The sequence below is a fragment of the Acomys russatus genome, chromosome 26 (genome assembly GCF_903995435.1).
Source record: "Acomys russatus chromosome 26, mAcoRus1.1, whole genome shotgun sequence".
Taxonomy (NCBI): Eukaryota; Metazoa; Chordata; class Mammalia; order Rodentia; family Muridae; genus Acomys; species Acomys russatus.
Genome location: NC_067162.1, coordinates 5,481,315 through 5,506,620, shown reverse-complemented (window position 1 = coordinate 5,506,620; position 25,306 = coordinate 5,481,315). Strand labels below are relative to the sequence as shown.

The 25,306-nt window shown below is 44.2% G+C and overlaps 1 protein-coding gene across 2 annotated transcripts in view; it reads right to left on the bottom strand.

Annotated features, from left to right (window-relative positions):
- Slc10a7 (solute carrier family 10 member 7) overlaps positions 1-25,306 on the bottom strand; it is a 230,874-nt gene that overhangs the window by 65,199 nt on the left and 140,369 nt on the right. For both annotated transcript variants that reach the window (XM_051169287.1, XM_051169286.1), the window contains one exon: positions 1,057-1,092. In XM_051169287.1, the coding sequence (XP_051025244.1) occupies positions 1,057-1,092 (36 nt within the window). The remainder of the gene's footprint in view (positions 1-1,056; positions 1,093-25,306) is intronic.

The window sequence follows — 25,306 nt, the reverse complement described above, 5'->3', positions numbered from 1 at the left end:
CCTACACAGCTGGCAAGAAATGAAGTCCCTCACTCTATTACTCTAATTGAATTCCAACTTGGGTAATTATACTATAATTAAATAAATTTCCCCTATAGTTTTAATTCACTGACAAATAGTGCTAGTCAGACGGCTTCATTTCATTCCAGACACGCATCCCCACCACGCTTCCATGATAAGTGGAGTGATTTATATTTGGAAGATGTGTGTGTGTGTATGGAAAAACTGCACAGTTCATAAAATATTTTAGGTATCATTTATGATTACATATGCTTTGCTCAGCACGAGATAACATTAATTTCTATTATGATCTCTCATCTAATTTCTCATATGCCTAGTGCCAAAGGAAATAAGACAGTTAATTAGCATTTCTTGTTTTCAGAACAACTTTTGTTGAGTTACCCGTATCTACTTGTAGTTTTGGCCTTTCCCCCCTTACAGCACCTTTTGCTGTCTTGGGAGATGTAGGGCATTAGGTGTTTTGTTTTCCATTTGACAAATGGGAACACCATGGCAGGATTCCCAAGACCAGAGAGTGAAAGCACCTGCTTTGTAATCTCAGCTGCCTGAGATCTACTAGTGTGAGGTGCTTTTTCTCAAAACCCACCCACCACTGGGTCACTATTAATCACTTCACTTTACTAAGAAAAAAAAAAGTGATGAGTGGTACATGTGTGAACCAGGCCTCAGGTCACTGGTTTATGATAATTGATGATTTATCCAGGAGTTGGAAGCCTAATCATTAGGACCAGATGCTGCCCTTGGGCTGCAAGACTGTGGGGTCCTTTTGTTTCTCAGGGCTAATACTCTAGGCATTGCTGGGAGTCTCAAAATGTGATGCCAGAATCCAGATTTTAGTGGTATTCTAAAGACTGATGGTGAAGGTTTGAAGAAGGCTTTAGGGGAGTCTTTTCCCTCATGGTACAAGGATGCAAATACATGGCCATTCGCAGGCTAGGAAAGCCATCTACCAGTGAGTCACATCTGTAGTCCTGGGGATGGTATCTAACAAAACATAGCAATAAAAGGTATGAAAGGTAGTATCAAAATACTCACGAAAAGCAGCAGCAGCACGGGAGTTACAACGATGCCCTGAAAGAAATGAGAGATAACGATTATTTGTTGGCCATGAAAGGACACTTCTCCCCAGCCTGCTTCACACAATGAGGAGAGAAAGATGGCTCTTGTACATCACACTACTGTCTCCTTCATGATTATTTATATAAGGCAACATTAAAATTACAACCACCCAATGCTCCTTAAACTTAACTTTCCTCTGTTTTAACCTAAATTCCCCTCCCCATTACTAATGCCCCACATGGGTAGAACCTGGTGGTTGGCAAGTCTTCTCATTCAAGGCTTGGGTAAAGCGCCCCTTTTTGAGAGAAGACAGGTGGTTTAGCCCCAGTTGGGGTCCTCTCCTGAGCACAGACCACGTCGGCTGTGATGAATGAGATGCCGGGGTTTTGTAATGTGAACCGATCTCCCCTAGGAAATGAGCTGCGATCTCAAAACTCATTTCACTTGATTAGACTCAGTGTCTCCAAGGTAGAAGGAAAGTCTTTGATCTAATTCAGCCACACAGGACCACCTCAGTCCCTCTGCCTCCCCCAGGCAGAGAGGAGCAAAAGATTTGTTTTCTTCGATGACAGGGAACAGTTTGAGGCTGTTGTCAATGAGGCAGGATACAAGCTTTTAGCTTTCTTTAAAAGTGCGCGTCTGGGTTGGGAGTTAACATGACAGGTTTCACTTGAGAACACCAGATGAGGATGATGTGTCTCTTAGTTCTTCCTGTATTTCTCAAAGCTTCGTTGTGATTTACACAAGAAAAAGCATTTCATATTTTTATTAATGCACTCTACTTGAGAGTTTGAAAGTTATAGTCTAAATGTGTGTGTGTGTGTGTGTGTGTGAGAGAGAGAGAGAGAGAGAGAGAGAGAGAGAGAGAGAGAGAGAGAGAGAGAGAGAAGAGGAGATACAGAAAGAGGGACAGAGAGACCCAATGCTGCCTTTTTCACTGATAAAAGTTCTTTTTGGTATTTACAAGGACATCTTTAGTCTCTGCAGTTACTACACAGTTGTGAATATAGGACAAGAGACTTATTCTAGATGAACAATGTTAGTTAGTTTGTTTTTTAGTTTATACTCATGTGAATAGCCTTATACAAACTTGTTATTATTGAATAAAAAAATGAATGCTGTTTATTATGCAAATTTAAGCAAATGGCAAGGGGAAACAGCAGTTTAATCTAAAGGCCATACTTTCTAAATCTCTTCATTACAGCATGCATTGCACTTTGTCAATTCTATGGGAGCAAGTTCTCTCTAGCACAGTTTGCCCAAAGCCAAAATAATTTTAACCTAGAAAGGCTGCTGTCCGTGGCTAAGGGTGGAGCTCAGAGGCACAGTGCCTGACTTGAAGGCACAGATCTCTGAGTATGAGCTGCAGCGCTTTAAAAACAGTAGCTAGAATAATAAAGCAACTCTGTCCTTAAAATTGTATTTACTTTGTGTGTGCATATGCACACATCTACCTCAAGGTGTGGGTGGAGCTGAGGGGACAACTCAGAGAAGTCCATTCTGTTCTTCCACCATGTAGGTCTTGGGGCGCAAAGTCAGGCTGCAAAGCTTCGGCAGCAAGTGCCCTGCCTGCTAAGCTGTATCACCAGCCTGAAAGGCTGCTTCTGTCCTTTAGTGATTTGGGATATATGTAAAAGTTGGGTGGAATTCCAAGCCATACAAAGCAACATACAAGTGAAAAGTATCTGGCTGCTGAGCCACTCAATTTCATGTCAAGTTTTAGAAATGTTTATCAAATATCTGCTTAAATGCCAACCCCATGCTCCTTCATGGTGGATTCATGGTGAGTCCAACATGGCGGCTGTGTTTCAACAGCTAATAGCTCAGTAGGGCTTGTTGGTCTAGGGACAACGTTTTGTACAGAGTGAGCTGTTCGGCTAAATATTCTGATGGAATTTACCTTTGGGAGATTTTATGGTAGGTGTTTTGCTGAGGTTGGAGAATTAACAGAAAGTAATCTGGCAGGAGAGTGGGCTAGCCCAGAAGGTAGAGGCATCCTAAAGCCGTAAGAGGTTGAGCAGAGGAGTACAGACATGTGTGAAGTGGAGTAGGCAGAGGCCAGTTCACCTAACGCCTTAGGCCTGGGCTCAGTCCTATCAGTAACAGCAAACTACCCAGCTCTGGTGAGTTAATAGCTAGTAAGTAGTTTAGCACATGGAATATGGACTTGGTTGGCTTATAACCTAACTAGTTTTTAACTTGTGTCCACTGATTCAGCCACACACAAATAAAATAAAACAGACACTTGCATTCCGCCCATTATGTTTTGTCCCCAGAACGAGCAGCATTTCTGAGAAACAAGCATGACACCTGTGACAGGATAAGAGTTTCTTCCGAGGAGAAAGGCTGAGTACTGTTCCCCGTGGTGACATCTGTCTTGTACTAGACTTGACCCACACAGTGCCTGCGGCCCAGTGTTCCTCCTGATGCCCATTTCGTTTTTCTTTAGACTAAGCAGATGCCAACGGGATTAGTAAAAACCTACATACTACTAATGTGATTTTGCCTCAGCAATTCATGTATGTTTTAAAATGTGACCCTTTCCCCCTGACGGGATTAAGTTACAATGTAGCTCTCTTCCTTAAGTAAGTAAGTAAGTAAGTAAGTAAGTAAGTAAGTAAGTAAGTAAGGGTTCTGAAAAGCCAAGCCAACCCAAGGTCACATAGCAAAGATGGCAGAAGTTGGGTATGAGGTAGCATCATCCAATTCTAAATTCACTGGTCAATGGAAGGAAAATCTCACCACCAACACCACATTTTACAGAATTTCAACATAACACACATGTAGCGATTGCCATATAGCTTTGACCCGAGTGGATAAATAACTCCCCGATATGATCATTCTGGAAGCAGAACACAGAAAGATACAGGTTTCTCTATGTAGATGCTTCAAATACGTAGCAACCTATACAATAAGTTCTTAGCTTTCTACCAAGGACTAACACCATTTAGTTCCGAGGTATTAAAAATATGCTGGTCAATAGGATATACCTTATAATTCTGGTTTGAATATTTCTCATTATTTATCAACAACTGCTGTTCAGGTTCGTTAACTGCAACTGGGCTATTCGACAATGCTGAAACCTATTTTTCAGCTATATTGGGGACCGAGTCTTCTCCAGTGCCGCTCTTTGTGATATGAGCACAATTAAATTTGGGTGAAGCCATCATATTTATTACTAAACTTATTACAGACCATATTCATAAAGTACTCCTGTCAGATACTGTGCTAAAGACTTTATGTCTATTATTTCATGACATGCTCACACCCGCTACATGATCCCTGCACTATAATTATCCTTATATGCAAGGTAAGAAGCTGGACCTTAAACATAGTGAGTGAACTGGGGGACATCTCTCTCCTTAACGTCAGAGCCCACTCTTTTGAATGATGATTATACAGTCTTTCAGGGCCGTACAAGGTGGCTCAGGGCAGAGGTCTTGGCTATCTGGTGACGCAGGCCTCGTGACCTGAGTTCAACGGCTGGACCCATGCAAAGGTAAAAGGAGACAACCAGCTCTACAGAAGGTGTCCACTGACCTCCACATGTTCACTGTGCAGGTCCCTACCCTCGCAAATGAAAAATAAATTAAATTAAAAAGTAATTATTGTTAAAAATTTGAAGTCATTCCTTTGGAGTTCTATTTTAAGGGTTAAATCATAGAGGAGCTTATACTCAGCGTGTCTTTTGATGACATGAAACAAATGACAGAGTGAGCCTCTGTGTGACATGGCTAATACAACCCTTTAAAGCTCAGGTTTTGGAAACATCAGTGGGAAAGGTGGAGGTGTACTTAAAATTTAAATGGTGACAGCAATAAATACTAAAGGCCAGAAAGTCAAATAGACAGGGGGTTTTCTAAAGTCTCCATGTGATTTCCTTGCTCTTTCCCAAGTAACTCCTCAGTGGTGAAAAGCCACGGCACTCACAGCAGGAGATGCTGTCCCTTTTGAAGGGTCAGGGCCATGCCACAGTCTCTTGCAGCTGGTGTCAGGTAAAGCTTTCTCACTGCAACACTTGGAGATCTCAAGCCTGAAAATTTTTCCCAAAAATCCATTTACACCTCTGATGTGAATCACTGCGTTGTGAACGTATTCTGAGGCCTGTGGTGCAAGGGAAGAGAGCGGCAGGTCTGGTGCTGACATGCAGACATATGCAACCGTAACAGCAGCAGGATTGTAAAGTGTCTCTCTCAGCAACGGGCTCAGAAAAGACAGTACTGAAATGAACTTCTCATTGTATTTTTAACAGAAAAACTTATGAAGAGATTTTGCTGTAACAGCTATAGTGATCTCTGAGTTACTGGTATCTGAGGCCAGACTCCAGGGTACTGCGTAACTTGAGTGAGCGTGCACGTGCGCATACACTGGGACCACTTGGTCCAGCCCTCAGCCGCCTACATCCTCACAAGTGATGTGAACTGAGTGGCCATGTCTTGGCCAAAGAAGCATCCAGACAGCACTTGCTCTTCCCTATCAAGGCCTGGCTAAGAGGGGAAATGCTGTCTTAAACTAACCCCAAACAACCAACACTTCTGTCTGTCCTCCCTTGCAGCAGTTTAAGGGACGTCCCACCTTCCTCCCTTGCCCCGCCCTTCCCACCGACTGTTGCATGTTCTGTGGCATAACCAGACTCCTGGCCTCTTCAGCTCCTTCCTCTGGTGATACTTTAGAAGTAACGCTGCTGTTAGTATTAAATCTCCCCCAATTTCAGAGTCCTTGGCTCCTCCTCTTCCTCCTAGGCTAGGCTTGAGCTTTTTTCTAAATGTACTCTCACCAAGATGCATTTGGACCCATGCAATAGAAATGTCCTGCCCTTTGGAAATGAGACCGTAAGGGGGTGCCTGTCCCTGTGGTGTGAGGCTGGAGCCACTGGCAACCCAAGGGCATCAGCTATCTGGACATGTAGCCCTTTCTTTGACTCCTGTTTCTATTCCTTGGTGGCTTGATGGTGAAATGCACATTAGTTTATACAGATGATTTGTCTTGTAGGAAAAAAAAATGGCTCTAAAGGTTATTGTTTTATTGACCTGCAATAAAAATCAACCAGTTCCGTCTGTAATGTAAATGCATTCAGTATGTTTTTCTGGTGGCCTATACAGAAATATGTGCAATGGCCGTGGAAGTCAAGTACTGTACCAGTGTCTTATTAGCCACAGGAGCCCAAGTCCAGCCTAGTGGCTCCATTTGCATGAGGAAATTATGCTGTTAACTTTTTGAAAGTTAAACTTTGTCAATATCTTTCCTTTGAGCCTTGCATGTACATTAGTGTAAAAATTACCTTTAAAAAGTTAACAACAGCTACGAGTCCTCCAGCACCATGCCTTTTGCTTTGTGGCTAACACACAGTAAACAGCTGGGGAGAAGTTCACCCTTCAGGAACAAGGCTGTGGCAAGCCAGTGCGTAATCAGTGCTTCTAGTCAACAAATTCAAAGCATTAAGTTCTAAAACGTGGTGTGGGCAGTTCTAAGGATGCCTCAGTTTAAAGAAAATGGACAGGATGCGCAGTCAACAGTGGGTGTGGAACTATAAAGATGGACGGCAAAGCAGTTCAATGAGTTCATTAAGGAATAAAAAGCCTGTGTCTGTAGTCACAGCACTTAGATAGTGAGGCCAGCCTGGGCAAAATGAGACTGTGACCCCCTACAAACAAACAAACAAACAAACAAACAAACAAACACCGAATCAAACAGCAACGGCAGTAGCTATCCTATAGCCGGAGAGAGACGCACCAGTTCTGTAAGATGCTGAGGTATATGGTGGCCAATGACACAAACACTTCCATATCTTCGGAGACCAGGGACAAGTGACTATAATTATGTCATGAGCACAAAAAACAAAAATATCAGAGAGCTCTGACAGGACTCGGTAGGGGTGAGGAGGCAAGAGAGGGAGGAAGAAGAGGGAAGTAAGAAGAACCCGCAGAAACTCAAACTGAGGAGCACAGTGCGCAGCGCTGTTGGGAAACCCAACTTGAAAACCCAAAGACACAGGAAGGTCTCGCAATCCACTCACTGTATGGAGTTTGGGCTTCATATCAGGGATGGGACATCACAGGAAGCATCTGTACAGTCCCAAAGGTGGTGATGGCATGGTGACAGCCTAGAAGCAGAAGACTGAAGTGAGGACACCGGCCTGGAGGCTCGGCAGTACACACTCTAGGCAGCAGTTGATGTGACTTTAGAGATGGGGACATCCTTGCACAGAGGCGGGTGGACCAGTTAGCCGAGTGTGGTGAACAGGGACAAAAAGGAAGAGAAGGTCATCTCTTAGTTCTCTGACTCAGGCAAGTCTGGACCCAATTACTCAGCCAGGATGGCCCTGGAGAAGAGTGGGCTCGTGTTCCTTGGGGGAAGTAGTCTGTAGGGCCTCCAGCTGGAGATGCATCCAGACAGTGAGCACAGCTGGCTGAGTCCTCAGCACACAGTAGGTTGTTTCCTGCTACGGATCTGTTCTAATGGGTAGAAGGCAGACCAGCCCTTTCGCCTGGGGAGAGTCTATTCAAGCAGCTTTGGAAAGATCATGAAGAACGTGGGGGCAATGGGGGGGGGGGGGCGGTGCAGTGTCTCTCTCCAGAAACACACTGAAGCACAAGGCAGAGCTGTCTTCCAACAGAGGAAGAAGTGCCCAGTTACTCAGGCAACACTGAGTCACTTAAACCCACATCACCAAGCTCGATATTGGGTTTTTCAAACACAATCACAGGGCTAATATCCTCAGATAAGGAAAGGATAACCAGATAATCACTTTGTAAAAATCCCTCAGCCAGCCAGGTGGGATCCTAGCATTTGGGAGGCAGAAGCAGGTGGACTGATGTGAGTTCGAGGCCAGCCTGGTCTACAAAGTGAGGCCAGGACAACCAAGGCTCTACAGAGAGACCCTGTTTCGAAAAACAAACAAAAAAATCCCTCAAAGATAACATGGACTCTTGGACACTATCTCTCAAATAAAGTAAGATTCTGACTAACACAACTGATGCCCAGCTCAAAGTTTCTCCTTTTGCTTTTTATTTTATTTTATTTTTCACCTTTTGCTTTTTAAATGGATGAATCTGCTAGCTGTCCTGAAATCCAGGCCCTTGATAGACTGGACCGTGCTCTCAGGACCAGCAGCAGTGAGCTACGCCCCAGACCTGTTATTTCACAATGTTCATTTGGCAAGCCCCCTGGCGAGACTCAGAGTGAGTAGACTGAGGACCCAGAGCAGAAGTGGTGTTGGCGGGATTACCTGACGCAGTGCTGCTGGACTTACTCCATTTGGCTTTCTGTCTGGAAAGCAGCCAGGGACAACAGGTAAACAGGATGGCTACAGGTGCCCTGGAGGCAAAGGCTGGCAGATCTCTGTGCCTTAGGACTGCTTTGGATTAACAACTGTATTTCACAAAGGAAAAAGAGCAACAGGCTCCACTCTCTAATAACTTGCCCTTCAGTGGGCATGTGCTCATTCCTAGAACACCACGCCATTTCTTTAGCTCCTTATCAGCCACCACGTGATTAGCCAACTTTTAATCTTCTGCCAGGCGAGTATCAAATGACTTGCTAGTGGCGCACACAATCCTTTCTTCCTTTCCTGGTGTGCACAGTGACATCTACACAACTCCAACTGCTGGTCCTGCAGGATCTGTCAGAGATGGTGAGTTGTCAATCACAAGGTGTTTTTTTCAGGACTTGGTAAGGCCATCTGTCTGAGCCAGCTCATCTCGAGATAAATTTCCTTTTCTAATTTGACTTCAGTATTTTTGGGCCACGGCTCTCCTTGCTAAAGATGATGTGGAAAGGAGGGGCCAGTGTGGAGGGGAAATAAAAATGCTGAACTAAACAAACTGAATTTAAGGTCCTAATAGTCAGCCTTGTCCTAATTCAGAGCAGATAAAGATAAAGAAAAAGGACAGATGTTCCTCCTCCACCGCCGCCTCCACCTCCTCCTCCTTGTCCTCCTCCTCTCCTTCTGATATGGGACCCAAGGCTGGCCTGGAACACCTGGTCTTCCTGTGTTCACCTCCAAGTGCTAGAATTAAGATACCTGCCACCATGTTTGATTCTCTTTTTACTTCTAAGCTGAACTTTCTCTCAGGCTATGAAAACTCACCACCCTGCATGAGATAGTTGGCTGCTAGCCTGGCCTTTTCTATGCAGATTATGAGCGACAAAAACAGTTGAGGAACAAACAATGCCCACAGCACGATGGGTGGATCTGGACATTTTCTGTGTTTTCTCAGGAAATTTCGTGTAAATCTTCTGAGCTCAAGAGCAGTTGCTGCTCTTCCAAAAGTCCTGAGGTCAATTCCCAGCAACCACATGGAGGCTCACAACCATCTATAATGAGATCTGGTGCCCTCTTCTGGCCTGCAGGTGTACATGCAGGCAGAGCACTGTATACATAAAAAACAAAGAAACCTTTGTAAAAACTTCTCTATAGGCAACAGGCCTAGGGGGAGGAAATAAAATGAAGGATTAGTTTTCGAGACTCGACTATGAAGACACAGGCTTCTAGAGCCATAGCAAGATCTTAGCTGCCAAGGGTTGACCTGCTTGTCTCCTCTGTGGGCACGCAGCTGAACTGGGGGGTGCGGGGGGGGGGGCTGGAGTGTGGCTTTCCCAGGGGCTATGAGAACAACTGTCCAACAGTAGCACTGCAAGCACTATGCACGAGATGCCAAGCTTCCTAATGTCAAGAGGTTGATTCCGTATGTCCCGGGGGTTGGCCAAAGCTTGTCCGGCCTGAAACGTGTCCATAGGAAGTTGTGGCGCTTCTTGTTTTAGACTCAAGGCTTTAGTGTGTCTTAGTTAGGGTTCTGATGCTGTGAAGGGACACTGTGACAATGGCAACTCTTATAAAGGACAGCATTTAACTGAGGCTGGTTTGCAGTTTCAAAGGTTTAGCCCATTATCACCATGGTGGAGATGATGGCGGCACACAGGCAGCCATGGTGCAGGAGAAGGAGCTGAGAGTTCTGCATCTGCAGCAGCAGGCAGCAGAGAGAGAGAGAGACACTGGGCCTGGCTTGAGCATATGAAACCTCAATGCCCACCTCCATTGACACACATCCTCCAACAAGGCTACCCCTCCTAGTGCCATTCCCTGGCGACTGAACATTCAAAACTATGAGCCTGTGGGGACCATTTCTATTCAAGCCAACACAAGTGGGTAGCAAATACTATAAAGAGGCCAACTGCCAGCCTTTACTGAGAAATATTATATAGTAGGAACTGTGGTAAGTGTTTTTCATTTCCTATTATTTCATTTAAAGTCCAAGTAAGTTTACATATGAAAAACAAGAGGCTCTCCTAGGTCCCTGGAGCAACACTGGATCTATATTCCCACTGGCTTAAAAGATCACATATATGTTTGCTATCAGACCATTGGCATTTACAAAAGAACAGAACCTGGTTGATGCTAGGCATTTATGAAATATTTTTGCTGGACAAGTGAATGGCTAAATGGCTGAATGAATGGTTGAATGGATGGATGGATGGATGGATGGCTGAATGGATGGATAGATGGATGGATGGATGGATGGCTGAATGGATGGATGGATGGCTGGATGGATGAATGGATGGATGGATGGATGGATGGATGGCTGAATGGATGGATGTGTGTCTAAACATGCTTCTTTCAGGGCGCAGCACATGCACCCAACGAGAAAGACACCATCTTAAGTGCTCTGTAATAATGACAGCTGATACTGTGGGTTGCTTGCTGAGTACATATCCTACGCTATCTCATGCTTCCTATAGACATAGCTCATCCAGTCAAAGTGTTGTTTTGACTTTCATTTTACAGACAAGAACACAGAAATAGAGAGGAGACTTATATGGATATGTGAAAGGGTGGGGTGGGGTGGGGTGGAAATCCACAGTCTCTACCGTTATGTGTTTGTCTGCACCCTGAGTAAGAGGTGTCGGAGGATTTAGGGAGACGAGAACATTAGCGATAACTAGTACCTCCTTTACACATGGCCCTCTCACCACACACAGCTGTAGTTAGTGGAAGGACAAGAACTAGTGGGCATGCGCACCACATCCCATGGCCAGGTCTTCTGATGGCACGTGTGCTCAGGTGATCACATGGAGTATGGTCTGCACCCCGAATTCCTGCAGGCCACTGCCTGAACTACATTATTGTTACACACACACACACACACACACACACACACACACACACACACAGGCACGCACACGCGCACAGAAGGTAAAGTAGATAGGGATATTACGACAGACTGGAAACAGAGACTGTTGAAGATAATTAAATCTTACAATGGATGCTCTCTTCCATCTGACCAGGTAAACACAAAGCAAACCAGCCCCAGACGCTAATGCAGCTAGGGAGGACCATGTGAACAAAGTCTACAGAAGGTAGAAGATAGGTGCGAGGTGGAGGCTAGGGGTCGAGTGAGGCCCATCAAGGACAGAGAAAAGAAGTAATAGAATGCCTGGGGGCAGGTCTGGGCCCTGGGGATTTTAATTCAGACCTTTGAGTGCTGAGGGGGAAAAAAAGAAAGAAAGAAAAAGAAAGACGAAGAAAGAAAAAAAAAAAAAACCAACCTTCTAGAATAATTAGAAATTGATTTCCTTTTAAATAAAGCATTGAAAATAATAGTTTAATCAAAACTACAGTTCAGATTTATTCCAAAGCTTTAGCATAAACAAACAGACAGAAAAGAGTGTTCTCTTCATAAGGAACAGTCGGCCTTGCCTCGGCAAAGCTCACCTACTCCTGGACATGTCTACAGGCAGCAAGCACTCTGCAGGGCTGACCAAGCCTGGGTACAGGGGATGAGATGAAGGGAGCCGGCTGCACTCCACCTGCCGTCTCATGCATCAGTAGTCTCATTCCCTCCAGTTTTTATACTTTTTCCTTAGCCAGCATCACTCCTCCAGCAGAGAAAAGTAACCCTCAGTGGTTGTACCCCGAGAGGCTCCAGTCCAGAGAAGTGAACGGATACTAATGTGTCTAAAAGCTATCCACACCTCCTGTGAGCATCACTGGTCCAGTCCTTTTCTTGGCATCCACAAGGCAAAGGCAGGTAGGATTTGGGTACCAGGCTACCGACCTCCCACCATCAGTAGCAGTTGAGAATCACTGTCTACTGAGCACATGTGGTTTAAAATTAAGTATCAGTGGGCAGGAGAAGAAAAATGATCCTGGAGTGTGAACAGCTGAGACGTGGGTCTTGGCTGCCAGACCTCTCTGAGGCAGTGCTACCTCAAGCGTCGCTGCACTGGAGACAGGACGGGAAGCACAGACGGGGCCAGCAGAGCACTTAGCTGGCAGTAACGGCTAAATGGACTTGGCCTGTTGATGGTCATGCAAGTGTTTTCATAGAGAGTTGAACACTAAGGCCACCTCAGTGTTGGGAGCTGGAGAGCATCTGTCTGTCATGGGAGTCTGAGGACCTGAGTTTGCATCTCCAAAGCCTGTGAAAAACTTTTCTGAGTAGTGTACCTTTGTAATCTCAGTACCCCTAGGCAAGGTGAGAGGCTCAGGGTCCAGTTAGCCTGGTGTACATGGGAGCAAGCCACAGGAAAACAAAACAAAACAAAACCCGTCTCAAAACACTTGCAGTTGTCCTCTGACCTCCACATGTGCACAGTGGTATTAGTGACCCATGCTCAATACATACACACACACAGATACACACAGACACACAGATACACACAGACACACACACAATCTTACTGTGTTAGGAAAATGCAAAGAAGTTGTGAAAAGAACTTTTAAAGTATTAGACTTTCATCCCTGAATTCTGAAGATAAAAAATACTGATTCATTTTGTATAACAATATACAGCAAATCCCCACTGATATTAAGACTACATCCCAATACATCCCAATTCTAGGTCTTAATCTGTGAGTTTTATAAATAAGAAAAAACATTATTTTTGGAGAGGAAATACCTATAGGTATAGTCATGCCACATATTTATTGATTGTGTGTGTATGTGAGCATATGTCCATGTGTTTGCGTGTGTAGGGCATGGGACAACTTTCTGGAGTTGGGTCTCTCTTGCTGTGCTATGTACTCTGTGGTAGTTGTGCAGTGTGCTGCTGGACACTTCCTCAGGCTCTGCCTCCTGTTTTGGTAGGAGTGCTGGGATTACAGGCAGGCAGCACTGTGCCTGGCCACGGCTGTGGCTCCAGGCTCCAGGAATGAAACTCAGGCTTGCAAGGCACTGAGTCTGCTCCCTGACACCGTTCGCTTTTGTTAACTGTGTTTGTATTTTGAGGCAGGGGCTTTCTATACAGCTGAGGCTGGCGTCAAATTCAATGGCATGTCAGCTTCCACCTACCAAGGGCTGATGTTACCACAGCAGGCTAGATATTTATTTTTAAGTGTATTCTTATACACATGCCCACATCTTTGGAACTTAGAAGTGCAAGAGAGTAAGAAATGAATACCAGAAAAATCACAAACACATTTAATTAGGTCCTTAAGAAAATTGAAAAGCCTGTGTCAACATAATTTTCCTAGTTCCCCAGTAGAGGGCAACTTCTACACACTTAGATAGTTTAAAAAAAAAAAAAGTCCAACAACTTCAAACCCACACACAACAAATCAGGAAGAACCATGAGGTGTTTAAAGTAAAGCAATAGAGTTCAACCTTCTAAACTGATTTCTGTACCAGGCAGCTGTAAGGCATCATTTACAGTATTTAACTAATTAGGAACTCAGTATATCTAATAAAAATTAGCACGATGCTCACTACAAGCATAACTGTAAGACTTCTAGCCCACATGACAGCCACCAGTAACTGAAATATAAAAAGGAAACTAAATGCTGCTCTTATTGGCTATTTTGACTGAACTTTGGTGTGCCTGATTTTTATAAACAAAGCTTGGGTGAATATATGCTTTCAATTAGGATAATAGAAAAAAACAGAAAAACCTGAATACACTCAAATGTCTGAAAGGTATATATGACTGTTTTTGATATTATGAAATCTTAGTTCATATATTAATGTCTGCGGGTATAAGGAAATAGCTGCACCTACGGTTATTTAGGCAGCCCAAGACAAATCCCGCTATCCACTCGCTCAGCACTATGCTGAATGTATCAGCTGGACACCATGTCACGTGTTCCTGCTGGTCCCTTCATATAACGTTCTGCCTTTCTTTAAATTATACATGATGTAGTATGTGTTCACGTGTATGTGGGCATGCATGTGTGTTCGTGTGTGTGTGTGTGTGTGTGTGTGTGTGGGTGGGTACGTGTGTATGAGCATACATGCGCATGTGTGCACATGGAGGCCTGAAGTTGACACTGGGTGTCTCACTCAATCACCTCCCACCTCACCCACCAAAGCTGGGACTGTGATTGACCGGAAGCTGGCAGACTTTGGCTACTCCAGCTAGCCAGCACGTCCTGAGGCCACCCGAGGCTGAGACTGAGGCTCCTCCCGCTGTGCTAGGATTACAGCAGCCTCATGCCTGCCTAGCTTTTGAGAGGGTTGTGGGGACCTGAGTTCTGATCCCCACACTTGTGAGGCAAGCCTTTTATCCACCCGATCCCTCCACTCCTGGCCCCGTGCAACAGTGTATTTTTGAGTGCTTACAATGTGACAGACACAACATTGTCTGTGCGTTCCTGGAGTTTCTATGCTGTGGAGTAACAACCCCCGCCCCCACAATACATAATAAAGTCTCCTAACAGGATAAACTTACATGACGGGTGGCTACCCATCTCCTAATAACCATCTCTTAGTTAGAAAATTAGTGTTTTCAGTGTGCATGACTATTATAAGAAAAAATCGAAATGCTTCGTTATTTTAATACTCACGGCCCTTGCACAAAATAATACAGGAATCCCATTAGTTGTACGGAAAAGTTCAAAGGATGAAAAGAAGGATTTTCTAGTACCCCACTACACTAAGAGACATGAACTGTTTATGATGAATCCTTCCTGGAGTAGTACATCAGTACCCATCCATCTGTGACCCACACACCATCAGCTGCTGTCGATGACTCAGGACCAAAGCTGCCTTATGGCCATCGCGTTACTCACTGGACCACCCACCATGTCGCCTTTCCTTATACAACTGAGCTTAGGGCTTTTCCCAAGAATGAGCTTTCTTTTATTTGGCTCATTTTATTGTTTTGAAACACAGAAGTTATTTCATCCATCCCCAATGCCTCTCAATTTTAACATAAAAAGTAGTTATAAAATTTTCCCTCAATTGATAAGCTCTGGGGTCCAAGGTGTGGGTCGCTTTGGTATTTGAAGATGGGGTCTGTGACCTTCAGGAAGCAGCCTGGGAATATGTATGCCCTGTAGTTGATTACAAAGTGACAAACAATAAAAGGAAAAAGCATTTGCACTGGACAGAGAACTCACAATAACTTCATCAGCTCACACAAAATACAACAATCTCCTGTGGAAGGTTTCCTGCTGTGAGCTGGAATAAATAGCAACCATTTTTTTAAGTCAGGAAACTTTTACAATAGATTTGTTGTACAATCATCATTTATGTAGCATTGCACTTAAAACTTTTGATTACACAAGTAAGACCCTTGTATCATTGTGTTTGTAATATTGCTTGAACCACATATTTGTTTTCATGACACGTTTGATTTTAAAATGTAGTCACCAGAATTTTTAAATGTATAAGAAATATAATGCAAAGGAAAACCCATGGCACTAGGTGGCACTGTGGGACCTTGTAGGGCAAAGCAACAGTGAAAAGTTCTGTGGAGACAAACTGCTATGGCTGATTCCGCGCATTTAAAAGACTATTAACTGTTTTGTGTGTGTAGTCCAATGCCACCCTCATAATAAAACAGTGCAATGTTGAGGCAAGTTCAACAGAACTCTTCTGGGGAGACACAACCTCATTTCTTAATTGTCTTAATTCCTGTACCCTTAAATTTTTTTTTTTCATATAATGAATGTATTTTTGAAGCATGTCTCTTAATCAACACTTATTTTTTATTTTACTGTAAAGACACTTTTCATTTAAGACTAGAGCAAGTCACTACGTATTTTTGCCAAAGACTTTCTGCTGGGAAGCTTCTTCCATCACAGTGCACACTGCGATCCTGGCCTGTGCCCTCTCCTCTGCTCCCCAGATGCGGCTGCTTGTTGCTGGGCTGCTCTTTGGATGCAGCTGCATCAAGGTAAAGGTAGGAGTTAGGCAGCAGACAAGATGATGATGCAGACAATGTATACACTCACGTTCCGATCAAGCGCATGGCGGCCGTCCTGGAGGACTACTCACTCACTGTCGGCCTGCTCACTGCATCCAGCTCGCCCTCCTCTCCCTGACTCATGCCAAGATAACAGGCCAAACGAAGGAGTGCAAGCAACTTGTCTTCTCTCCAATGTTTTATCACGTACGTCGCCCCCTTAAAGAACAAACCAGTGATGTGGGAGGTAACAGAGTTCAAAAGTATGAATTGTTGAAGATGAACCGGGACTCAAAAATCTGAAAACTTAAGTACTTAATATTGAGCGGGCAGAAATGTATGATTAGTGTTAGTTTTAAAAGGGTAAAATTTATCCTCCTAAGGGTGGAGATTAACATTACAGATACATGGTATGATTAAAAGCAATGAAAGTGACTTTTTAACAAAGGTAACAAAATTCATGTTCAGGAATGTTGTTTTTCAAGTCTGCCAAGGAAAGATGCCAAGCTTATCTGCAAGCCACGCCCACTCAGCACACCCTCAGCCGCCTTCAAAAAGCCCTCCCATGCCACCTACCACCACAGAGAGGCCATGCCACACAAGTCAGATCTTTGGTGAATCTGCACCCTCCAGTGAGGCTGTGTCCCAGAAAGCTAGTGACCAAGCAGCAGCCAGTCATACAGGTAACCAGTTCCCTGAATGGGGGACCAGCTTTAGCCCAGCACCCAAGGCCACAAGATCTGTTTTAGGGATTTCAAATGCTGGATTGCAAACATGAGTGTCTCTATGGACACTAGGAACCATCTGGGATCTTTAGAGAATTGAACAGATTCCGGTGCAGACAGGTGGAAACAGGACCGGCAGCCTCTGCTCTCTCACCTACTTCTGCAAGCTGCCTGCGCCCTCAGGGTCTTCCGGTACCTTCAGCTAAAACAACAGTTCTCTGGGTGGTCTGGGGACCGTCCCTCAGAGCTTGAAGGCCAGGCAATTGAACACTGCCTTCACGACAACAGTAACATTTTATTTGTTCTCTCCCTTTCTTTGTCTCATATTAGCACACAGGGTTTTCCAGAAGCCATGAGATGTGATACACAAGGGAGCCACCTCCAGCTGTTGGATGGTGACACTATCCTCACCAGCTTTTGGTTTTGTTTGGAGACTTTCACTGCTTTTCATGGAGTTTGACATTATTTTTAAATTCATGCTTCCCTACATTTGACTTCAAATATGGTTAAGTGCAGATGGATAAAGCCCTCTCTGGCCCTCAGCAAAGGTAAGAAAGGTAAAGGGGTTCGAAAAGTTCCACTAGTGCAGCTGCTCGCATCTGGGCAGGATTTCCCGAGTGTTGGACGGACTGTGGTGGAGCTTGGAGAAGGAGGCCTCTCAAGGGCTGTGGTTGCGGAGCAGTGGCACTCGGGTGCTCTGATTGGCTCCAGGAATGGGTGTGGCAACGCAGGTAGGCCAGGCACAGAGGGGATGTAGAGCTGGCTGTGGCGCGCGCTGGGTTCAATGCTGTGTCTCAAAACAAGACTGTTTCCCTCCGCTTCCCCACGTGGCCTAAGCTCTGGGAGACTCCAGCCCAGCCTCCACATGTAAATGCCATCTTTCATTGGCTCCCCGCCTAGTCACTAAAGAATGCCGTCACATCTGCAGTCTGCCCCTACCTACCCATATATCCACCGCTCCCACACTCTGTTTAGTCTCTCCAGATGCCAGCTCTGGGTCCTGAACCCATTGCCTTGCTGCTCCCTCCCACCTGCTCCCTCCAGTCGTGGAGGAAGCATTCCTGCCAACATCTATCCCTGTAGAATATGCAGGAGCACCGTGGGTCTCCTCAGTAGCACGCGGCACTTACAGCCTTCCGTTGACTCAAGTACCTCTCTCACGGCTGGGGCTGCTACTCGGTGATAAAGTGTTTGCCTCTGCACAAGGCCCAGGGTTTAATCTCTCACACGGCAGAGCAACAAAACCAACAGGAACTACATGTCAGATCATTTTCGTTTGGCTCCATCATTGGGCTGTAAGTGCCATGAGGGACCAAGCTTATTTTTGCTTCATCTCATGTTCTGTATTCTTGGAATCATGCCTAAAGCAGAAGACTATCTCAATCAAGGGTTGCTTTTGCGCACCCATGTGCATATATGCATCCCCTACTCCCCAGTGTGTGTAGAGGTCAGAGGTCAGAGGCCAGTGTTGGATAACTTCCTTTACCACTCTGCACCTTACTTTTTTTTTCTTTTTACAGTTTAAAGAATTTTATGTTTATGAGTGTTTTCCCAGCATGTGTAGCACTGTGCCCACTTAGGCCAGAAGAGGGCACTGGATCTCCTGGAGCTGAAGTTACAGACAGAACCACCATGTGGGTGCTGGATCCAAACCTGGCTCCTCAAGATCAAATTCTCTTAACCTGCCAGCCATCTCAACAGGCCCCACTGTATGTTTTGACACAGGGACCCTTATGGATTCAGCAAGACCAGCTGGCCCACAAGCCCTGAGGAGCAGCCTGTGTCTGAGATCCCAGCACTAGGATCACAGATGCATGACAGCATGCCCAGAGCTTTATGTGGGTACCAAGATCTAGACACAGGTCTTCACGCTTGTGCAGTAAGCCCTTGACAACTGGGCTATCTCATCCCAGCCTCCTCCATCAAGTTTCGGTCATAGGTAGTATTTGTTAAATATACCCAAGTCACTGCCTGCTCTGCAGGTGCAATGGGTCTGAACCAAGCAAGTGATGGCGCAGATAGCACGTGTCCCCCTTACTTAGCGGATGTAGGAGCCATCAGAAGCCACTGCACACAGAGGGCAGCTAATTTGCTCCAACACAAGCAGTGACTTTTGAAGTTAGGGTTTGATAAATCTCAAGCTATAGCTCTATATTGTGGCTTGTATGGATTAAAAAAAAAAAAAAAAAAAATATATATATATATATATATATATATGTATATATATATATATATAGACTCCATTGATAGAGTTGAATTCAAAATTATTTTTCCCAGAAATCAATGACTAATGTACAAACCTTAAGAAACAATTTGCAGACTGAAGGCATAATAAGCATGCAGCTTTTAATGCTTAAACGGTGGAGTACGTTCTGAAATTGAACAGTATTTAAAAACAATCATTTTGTACTAAGGCTTTATTAGCATGCATTCTGCTTTCTGAAAGTAAAGGGCAGTCCAAAAGATGAGGACAAAACAAAAAGAGAAGCTATACCAAATTATCAACTTAAACGAACATTTAACACAAGATGGCAAAGACTTACAGGAACTCTGTGTTGTGAGATTATGAAATACTAACGGGTCCCTTCTATCTGATTAACAACTTGTAGCAACGCTTATTTCCTGCTACGAGGTTAAAGATGACCTGGGACACGCGGTCTTCTCTCTGCACCTCCCAAATGCTGGAATCACACAGATGCACCCCACACCAGGCCTATGTGGAGTTGGGGTTTACTCAGGGCTGTGTGCAGACTAGACAGGCTCTCAACTAATAGCCAGAATACAGCCTACTCCAGGAGCAGCAATGCAAGAGTCAAGGATAACTGTAAATCCTAACATTTTTAATCCTCTATCTAAAAAGCTGTATGTTTATGTTTAACATTTAATCTCATGTTAATAGGATGTTTGTAGTTTTTATTTTATTCACTGATTAATTAAAGGATACCTGTGGTATGGTGGGCACATGATAAAGGGTTGGGGAAATACAGAAACGGGTATTTAGTTTCTACCTTGAGCAACAACTTACAACAAGTGATGGCACAGGAAATGGTATGGCTGGATACTGGGGACAAGGAAGAACTCAATCAGATGGGCAAGGGAGGGCTGCCTGAGACTGGAAGGGGTCTGGATGGCCAAGGAAGGCAGAGGCCGGAGGTGCCAGGAAATGGCCTGGGGGTGGGGGAGGGGGAGGGGCCTGAGGGGAGCAGTGTGAACAAAGGCACACAGATTAGAGAGTGTGTGCTCATGACAGGGCCCAGGGGGTAGGACACGAAACAATAGTGACATGGCTGTCACGCAAAGCACTTGTGAAGAGATAACCATTCCTACTTAGGAACCATTTCATCTTTTAAATTAAAATTTTAAAAGGCAATTAGATTAGGGAATGTTTCAAAAGGTGCTGTCTGGAACTGAACTTTCCTTGGCGCAAAAACGTGTGTGTGTGTGTGTGTGTGTGTGTGTGTGTGTGTGTGTGTGTGTGTGAGATATTACTAAAATGCAGGTGAAAGCAAGTGCTGGAAGAGCATGGAACAGGATAGTGATGTTACAATGGAGAGCCTGACCCGCTCTCCAGTGCTGGCGAGTGCAGTGTTCTCCGAAGAATATTTATCACTACAGTAAACTTACTCCTTCTGGAATTTTTGTTAGCAAGGAGTTATTTCTATTCAGAAATGGAAAATTCAAAGACCCGGCCCCCCTCGCCATATGGTAATCTACACTGCTGTGTACTGGTGCCGTCTGCGGGGGCCCCAGGTCATCAATTATGTATAGAAACGTACAGTTACAGCAGTAGCCAGTGTCATGGGCCTGTCAGGGCTTTCTTAAGAGGAACAAAACCATCTGACTGTGTCTACTCTTAGACAATCCAGCATAGGTGAAAATGGGGAAGATCCACGGGAAAACAGGAATGATTTTCCATATAGACTGGCTTGCTGTGAGGAATGGATTTTAAAAGTACAGTTGAAGCCAAAAATGTAACGAGGGGAAGGCCTGGAAACAGACACAAGAAAAGGTCCACATGAGCTCATTGAAGGCACCTTAGAAGACATATTCGTTTCTCATATATTTGAGGGAAATAATAAATAGAGGTCACCAGGCTCCAACCCCTCTGAACCAAATCCAATGAGTTCTGCTTTTATAACACCAGCAGTCATGTTATTTCAAATAAAATGCCTTGCAATCACCAAGCTGATTGATTGACTTAACTGAGGTGTGTGTTTTCACTCCAAATGAATGAAGTCTGTTTACAAACTGACCTGGGGACTCAAAGACCCTGAAGATGAACGTTAGGAAAATGCAATCTCAGTCAAGCTCAAGATATTCTCCCATTACGCCAAACACAGCGGAAGCTTTCACTGGGATTTCAATACATTTATTTCTATGCATTGCTGCGAAAATTTAGTTACTCTCTCTTCCTCTAGTGGGTAGCCCGGGCAGCAGCTGGAATGCTATGCATTTATACACAGAACAGAACCCTGCTTCCCTCTCAAAACCTACAGAAATGTGCTTGAAAAAAAAAATTGGAAAAATGATTTTCCTGAAGTGAGTTTATTTATTTTCCAGCAAGGTATCTGACAGGCTTTTAAACACCTCTGAGTCATGTTTTCAAGAAACAGACAGAAAAGTAAAGTGCATAAAAATAGCATTTAGATTTTCAGGAGCCTCACATCCTTAAACATATATCCTGCATCATCAACATTTTCTGGGTAGAACCTTTGACGCCTAATTACTGTTGAGGATTTGACTACCACATAAACATCTTCAGGCAGACAGTGATGTGATCCTTTTACATTACTTTAAGGAGGACTCAGCAGTCGCACTGTCATTACCACAGGCTAGACCACACACTACCTATTCAAGGCACATTTTGTAAAGCTGAAAACATGTTTAAAAGCAGAATCGAATCATTCAGAATGCTCAGAACAGATGAGAACCAAATTCATTCTCTTATTTTTTTACATTTAAAGTGGGCATAATTTGCTGATCATTTATATAAAGTATAATTTAGCAAAGCAGACTTCTACAAGTGCCGAAATATTTGATTTTCTTGGCTCTGACTCTTTTTTAACAAATGATTTATGTCAGTTTGTGCATGAAAATTTTTCACATATTTTAAGTCATGACATTGAGGTCCGTGGCACAGAGCTGAGCACTCCTTACTAGCCTTAGCTCCACAAAGTTCCACAAAGCTAGTCTTAACATACTCCCTGTTAGGCCACGCTGAGCCTCATACTCTCGACTATTAAAGGTTTTACAAACTCAGAAACTGACTTGAGACCATTTTGAAAATCTTTTACTATGAATTTTTAAGTTCCTATTTTACTAAAACATGAAATGGGAAGAAAGTTTGCAGTTACCCGACGACCACGTGGAAGGCACTCTACCTAAGGTATGTCAGTCTTCAGAAAATGTACTGGTGCCCACTGCTCCGAATGGTAAATGACCTGCCCGAAAGGACGCGGTCACCAAGGAATCCTTCCAGTTGCTGCATACTTAGCACTGGCCTCCTCCTTCAAGGCACGGGTAGGCAGGGTTCTGGGGCAGCACACACCAGCACTTTACTTTATTTCCCTGATGCAACAGATCCTCCCCTGCCCCCACCATGTCTGTCTCTTTTAAACCAATGTGCTCTCTTTGTCTATAATAACAGCCCATTGTGTGTGTGTGTGTGTGTGTGTGTGTGTGTGTGTGTGTGTGTGACTATATATTTCAGAGCGGAATTGCTAAGCCCTCAAGTGACCATACATTTAGCACAAGCAGACCTGGCAATACTAACAATACTAACCTAGTGAGTACTAGGACCCACTTCACCAGTTGTGCATGAGACTCCACCTGCGGTACACTTCTATGAATATCTGTTACTGACAGTCTTACTTAGGTCTAGCCATCCTGACATACGTGTCTCACAGCAATTACAATGCTTGCTTTTCTGTTTAATTATGATGACGAACCTCTTTTCATATGTATATTGAATCTTGGGATCTTTTATGGGTATATTTAAATCCTTTTCTTTAAAAAAAAAAAAAAAAAAAAACTAGGTTCTGCAGTTTTAAATTGATTTGTAGGGGGTTTCTCCTGCTTGGGTACAAAACTTCTGTCGGAGTAACTGAAAAGGGATGTGTGTTCTCTAAAAGTCCTCTAGGGGAGCACCAGGGTTGAGGAGCACCAGGGTTGAGGAGCACCAGGGTTTGCCATCTGCTCTGTTAACAGCCTCTTTGGGACACAGAGAGATGCTTTTACTTGTCAGGTGAGGGAGCTGATCAGAGCTTCCACATACTGTGTTTTAGGACTTACGATGCCGTTTTCGGGTTCATGTGGGCTGAAGGAGTACTTGAATTTATGAAGCAAATGGGAAGGCATGCTAGTAACCGACTGGGATAGTGCTCCCACTCCCACCCCGCTGGCGCCTGCAGTAGATCAGCCGAGCTCAGCGGACTGCACAGACCCAGCTGGAAGTACGTCATGTCTTTTTTCTTTTTTTTTTTTTTAATGAAAACTCCTTCTTGTGAACACGAGACACGTGATTTATAAGACAAGCTTATTATGATGTGACGTGGTTATGTGGAATCAGTAAACTTTCTATTACAGAATATATGTTGAATGCCCTAGGGCAACCTACAAAAGATGTAGTTCTCTTACAGTTAGATTTTCTTAGGCGTGGTCTTTGCCACTGGACTCCTGTGTCTTCGTGGAGGAAAAAAAGGTGCCTTACTCAGAAAGCTGGAAGACTTCCCAGCCCCGGTGCCTCCCTGGCAGAATCCTGTCCACAACACTGAGTTCCCATGACTGTGTTACAAGGTTTGAGTTGGATTTCTAACTTACATGAGACTCCACTTGCTGCATCAGCCTGGTCTCCGCTGCTCCAACTAGGACACATGTTGTCGGATTCTCGCTCTACCACTTACTTATATGTTCATTTATTATGAAGCCAGGCAGTCCAGTGGGGACGTGTGACATGCCAAGGCTCCTGTCAATTACTACTGCCACCCTTGCCCTGAAATCACCCTTCTTTGGACACTTTGGAAACAAATGCATTAGTACAGGGTATAGTCACCCCTCACACAGCGTTCATCCATAAAAATACTAATTGGATAGACTGAGGAGGGGCATATTTCTAAAATGAGCCAGTGACCAGTGATAGTTTGTCTTCTTTTTGTGCTTGTTTGTTTTTGAGACAGGGTTTTTCCTGATAGCCTTGGCTGGCCTGGACTCACTCTGTGGACCAGGGTAGCCTCGAACTCACAGAGATCTGCCTGTCTCTGCCTCCCCTATAGCTGGGATTAAAGGACTGTGCCACCACACCTGGCTCAGTTTGGGTTTTTTTGTTTGTTTGTTTTTTGTTTTGTTTTTTTAAGGCTGAAAAAGTATTTTCTGCTTATCTCGAACTCAGTCAAAGATGTGGTCAGCAAATAAATGGAATGGACTTGGAAGGCTTCAGAAAAATTATTTTGATAGACTCAGTTAAGAAAGGGGAGTAGTCCAGCTGGGGAAAGCAAACAAACAAACAAAAAAGCAGGGAGTAGGAGGGGGGTGTCCAAACCAAAGGCATCAAAAAGGCTGGTTTGCTTTTCTCCATTCCCAACAAGTGTACACTCAAAGAAAAACAGCCACCACCAGTACACCATGGAACGCCCCTTACTTTGATTACATATTCCCTCTGACCATCTCCAATGTGGCAAACCACACGGAAACACATGGCCAACTCTGAGCAGCAATGTAAGTCAACAGAGGTGCACAAACTGCCCAGACTGTCAGAGGCAACTGTAACTGTAGCTCCTTCATTGTTCGTAAAGACCACACTTACAGCTTAAGATTGAATATATGACATATAATCTAAAAATACTGCCTGCTGACAGTATTTATATTTCATGGTGCGAGGATGAGAACAACAAAGCTGAAGCTATCTTATAAATATTGAAAACAATCAGCAATATCAAGGAGTCTGAAGTTTTTGAGACAGTGTCTCCTTATGTAGCCCAGGCTAGACTTGAAAGTACAGCAATCCTCCTGCCCCACCTGCCCAGGGTGCTAGGACTACAGGTCTAAGCTACCATGCCTGCCTTTGAACTTGAACTTTCATCTAGACACTTAACTTTGTGAGACATGGTCAAAGTCACCTATGTAACTTAGGAAACACAAAGTATACATCAGAAATCATTTTAGAAATAATGGCTACTTTTATGTATTATCTTTGAGACCCAAAGAACAGCTACCAGAAATTTTGGCATGAAACAGTTAATTCAGGCCTAGAAGTTTAAAAACTTACAACTGTGGGACTATCTTCAAAACCATTACAGTTAATGGCAAGGAAGCAGTGATGGTTACCATGTTATCAGTGTCTGAAAGTCATGTGCAGCCTGTAGTGTGTCTGTGTGGGGGTGGGGT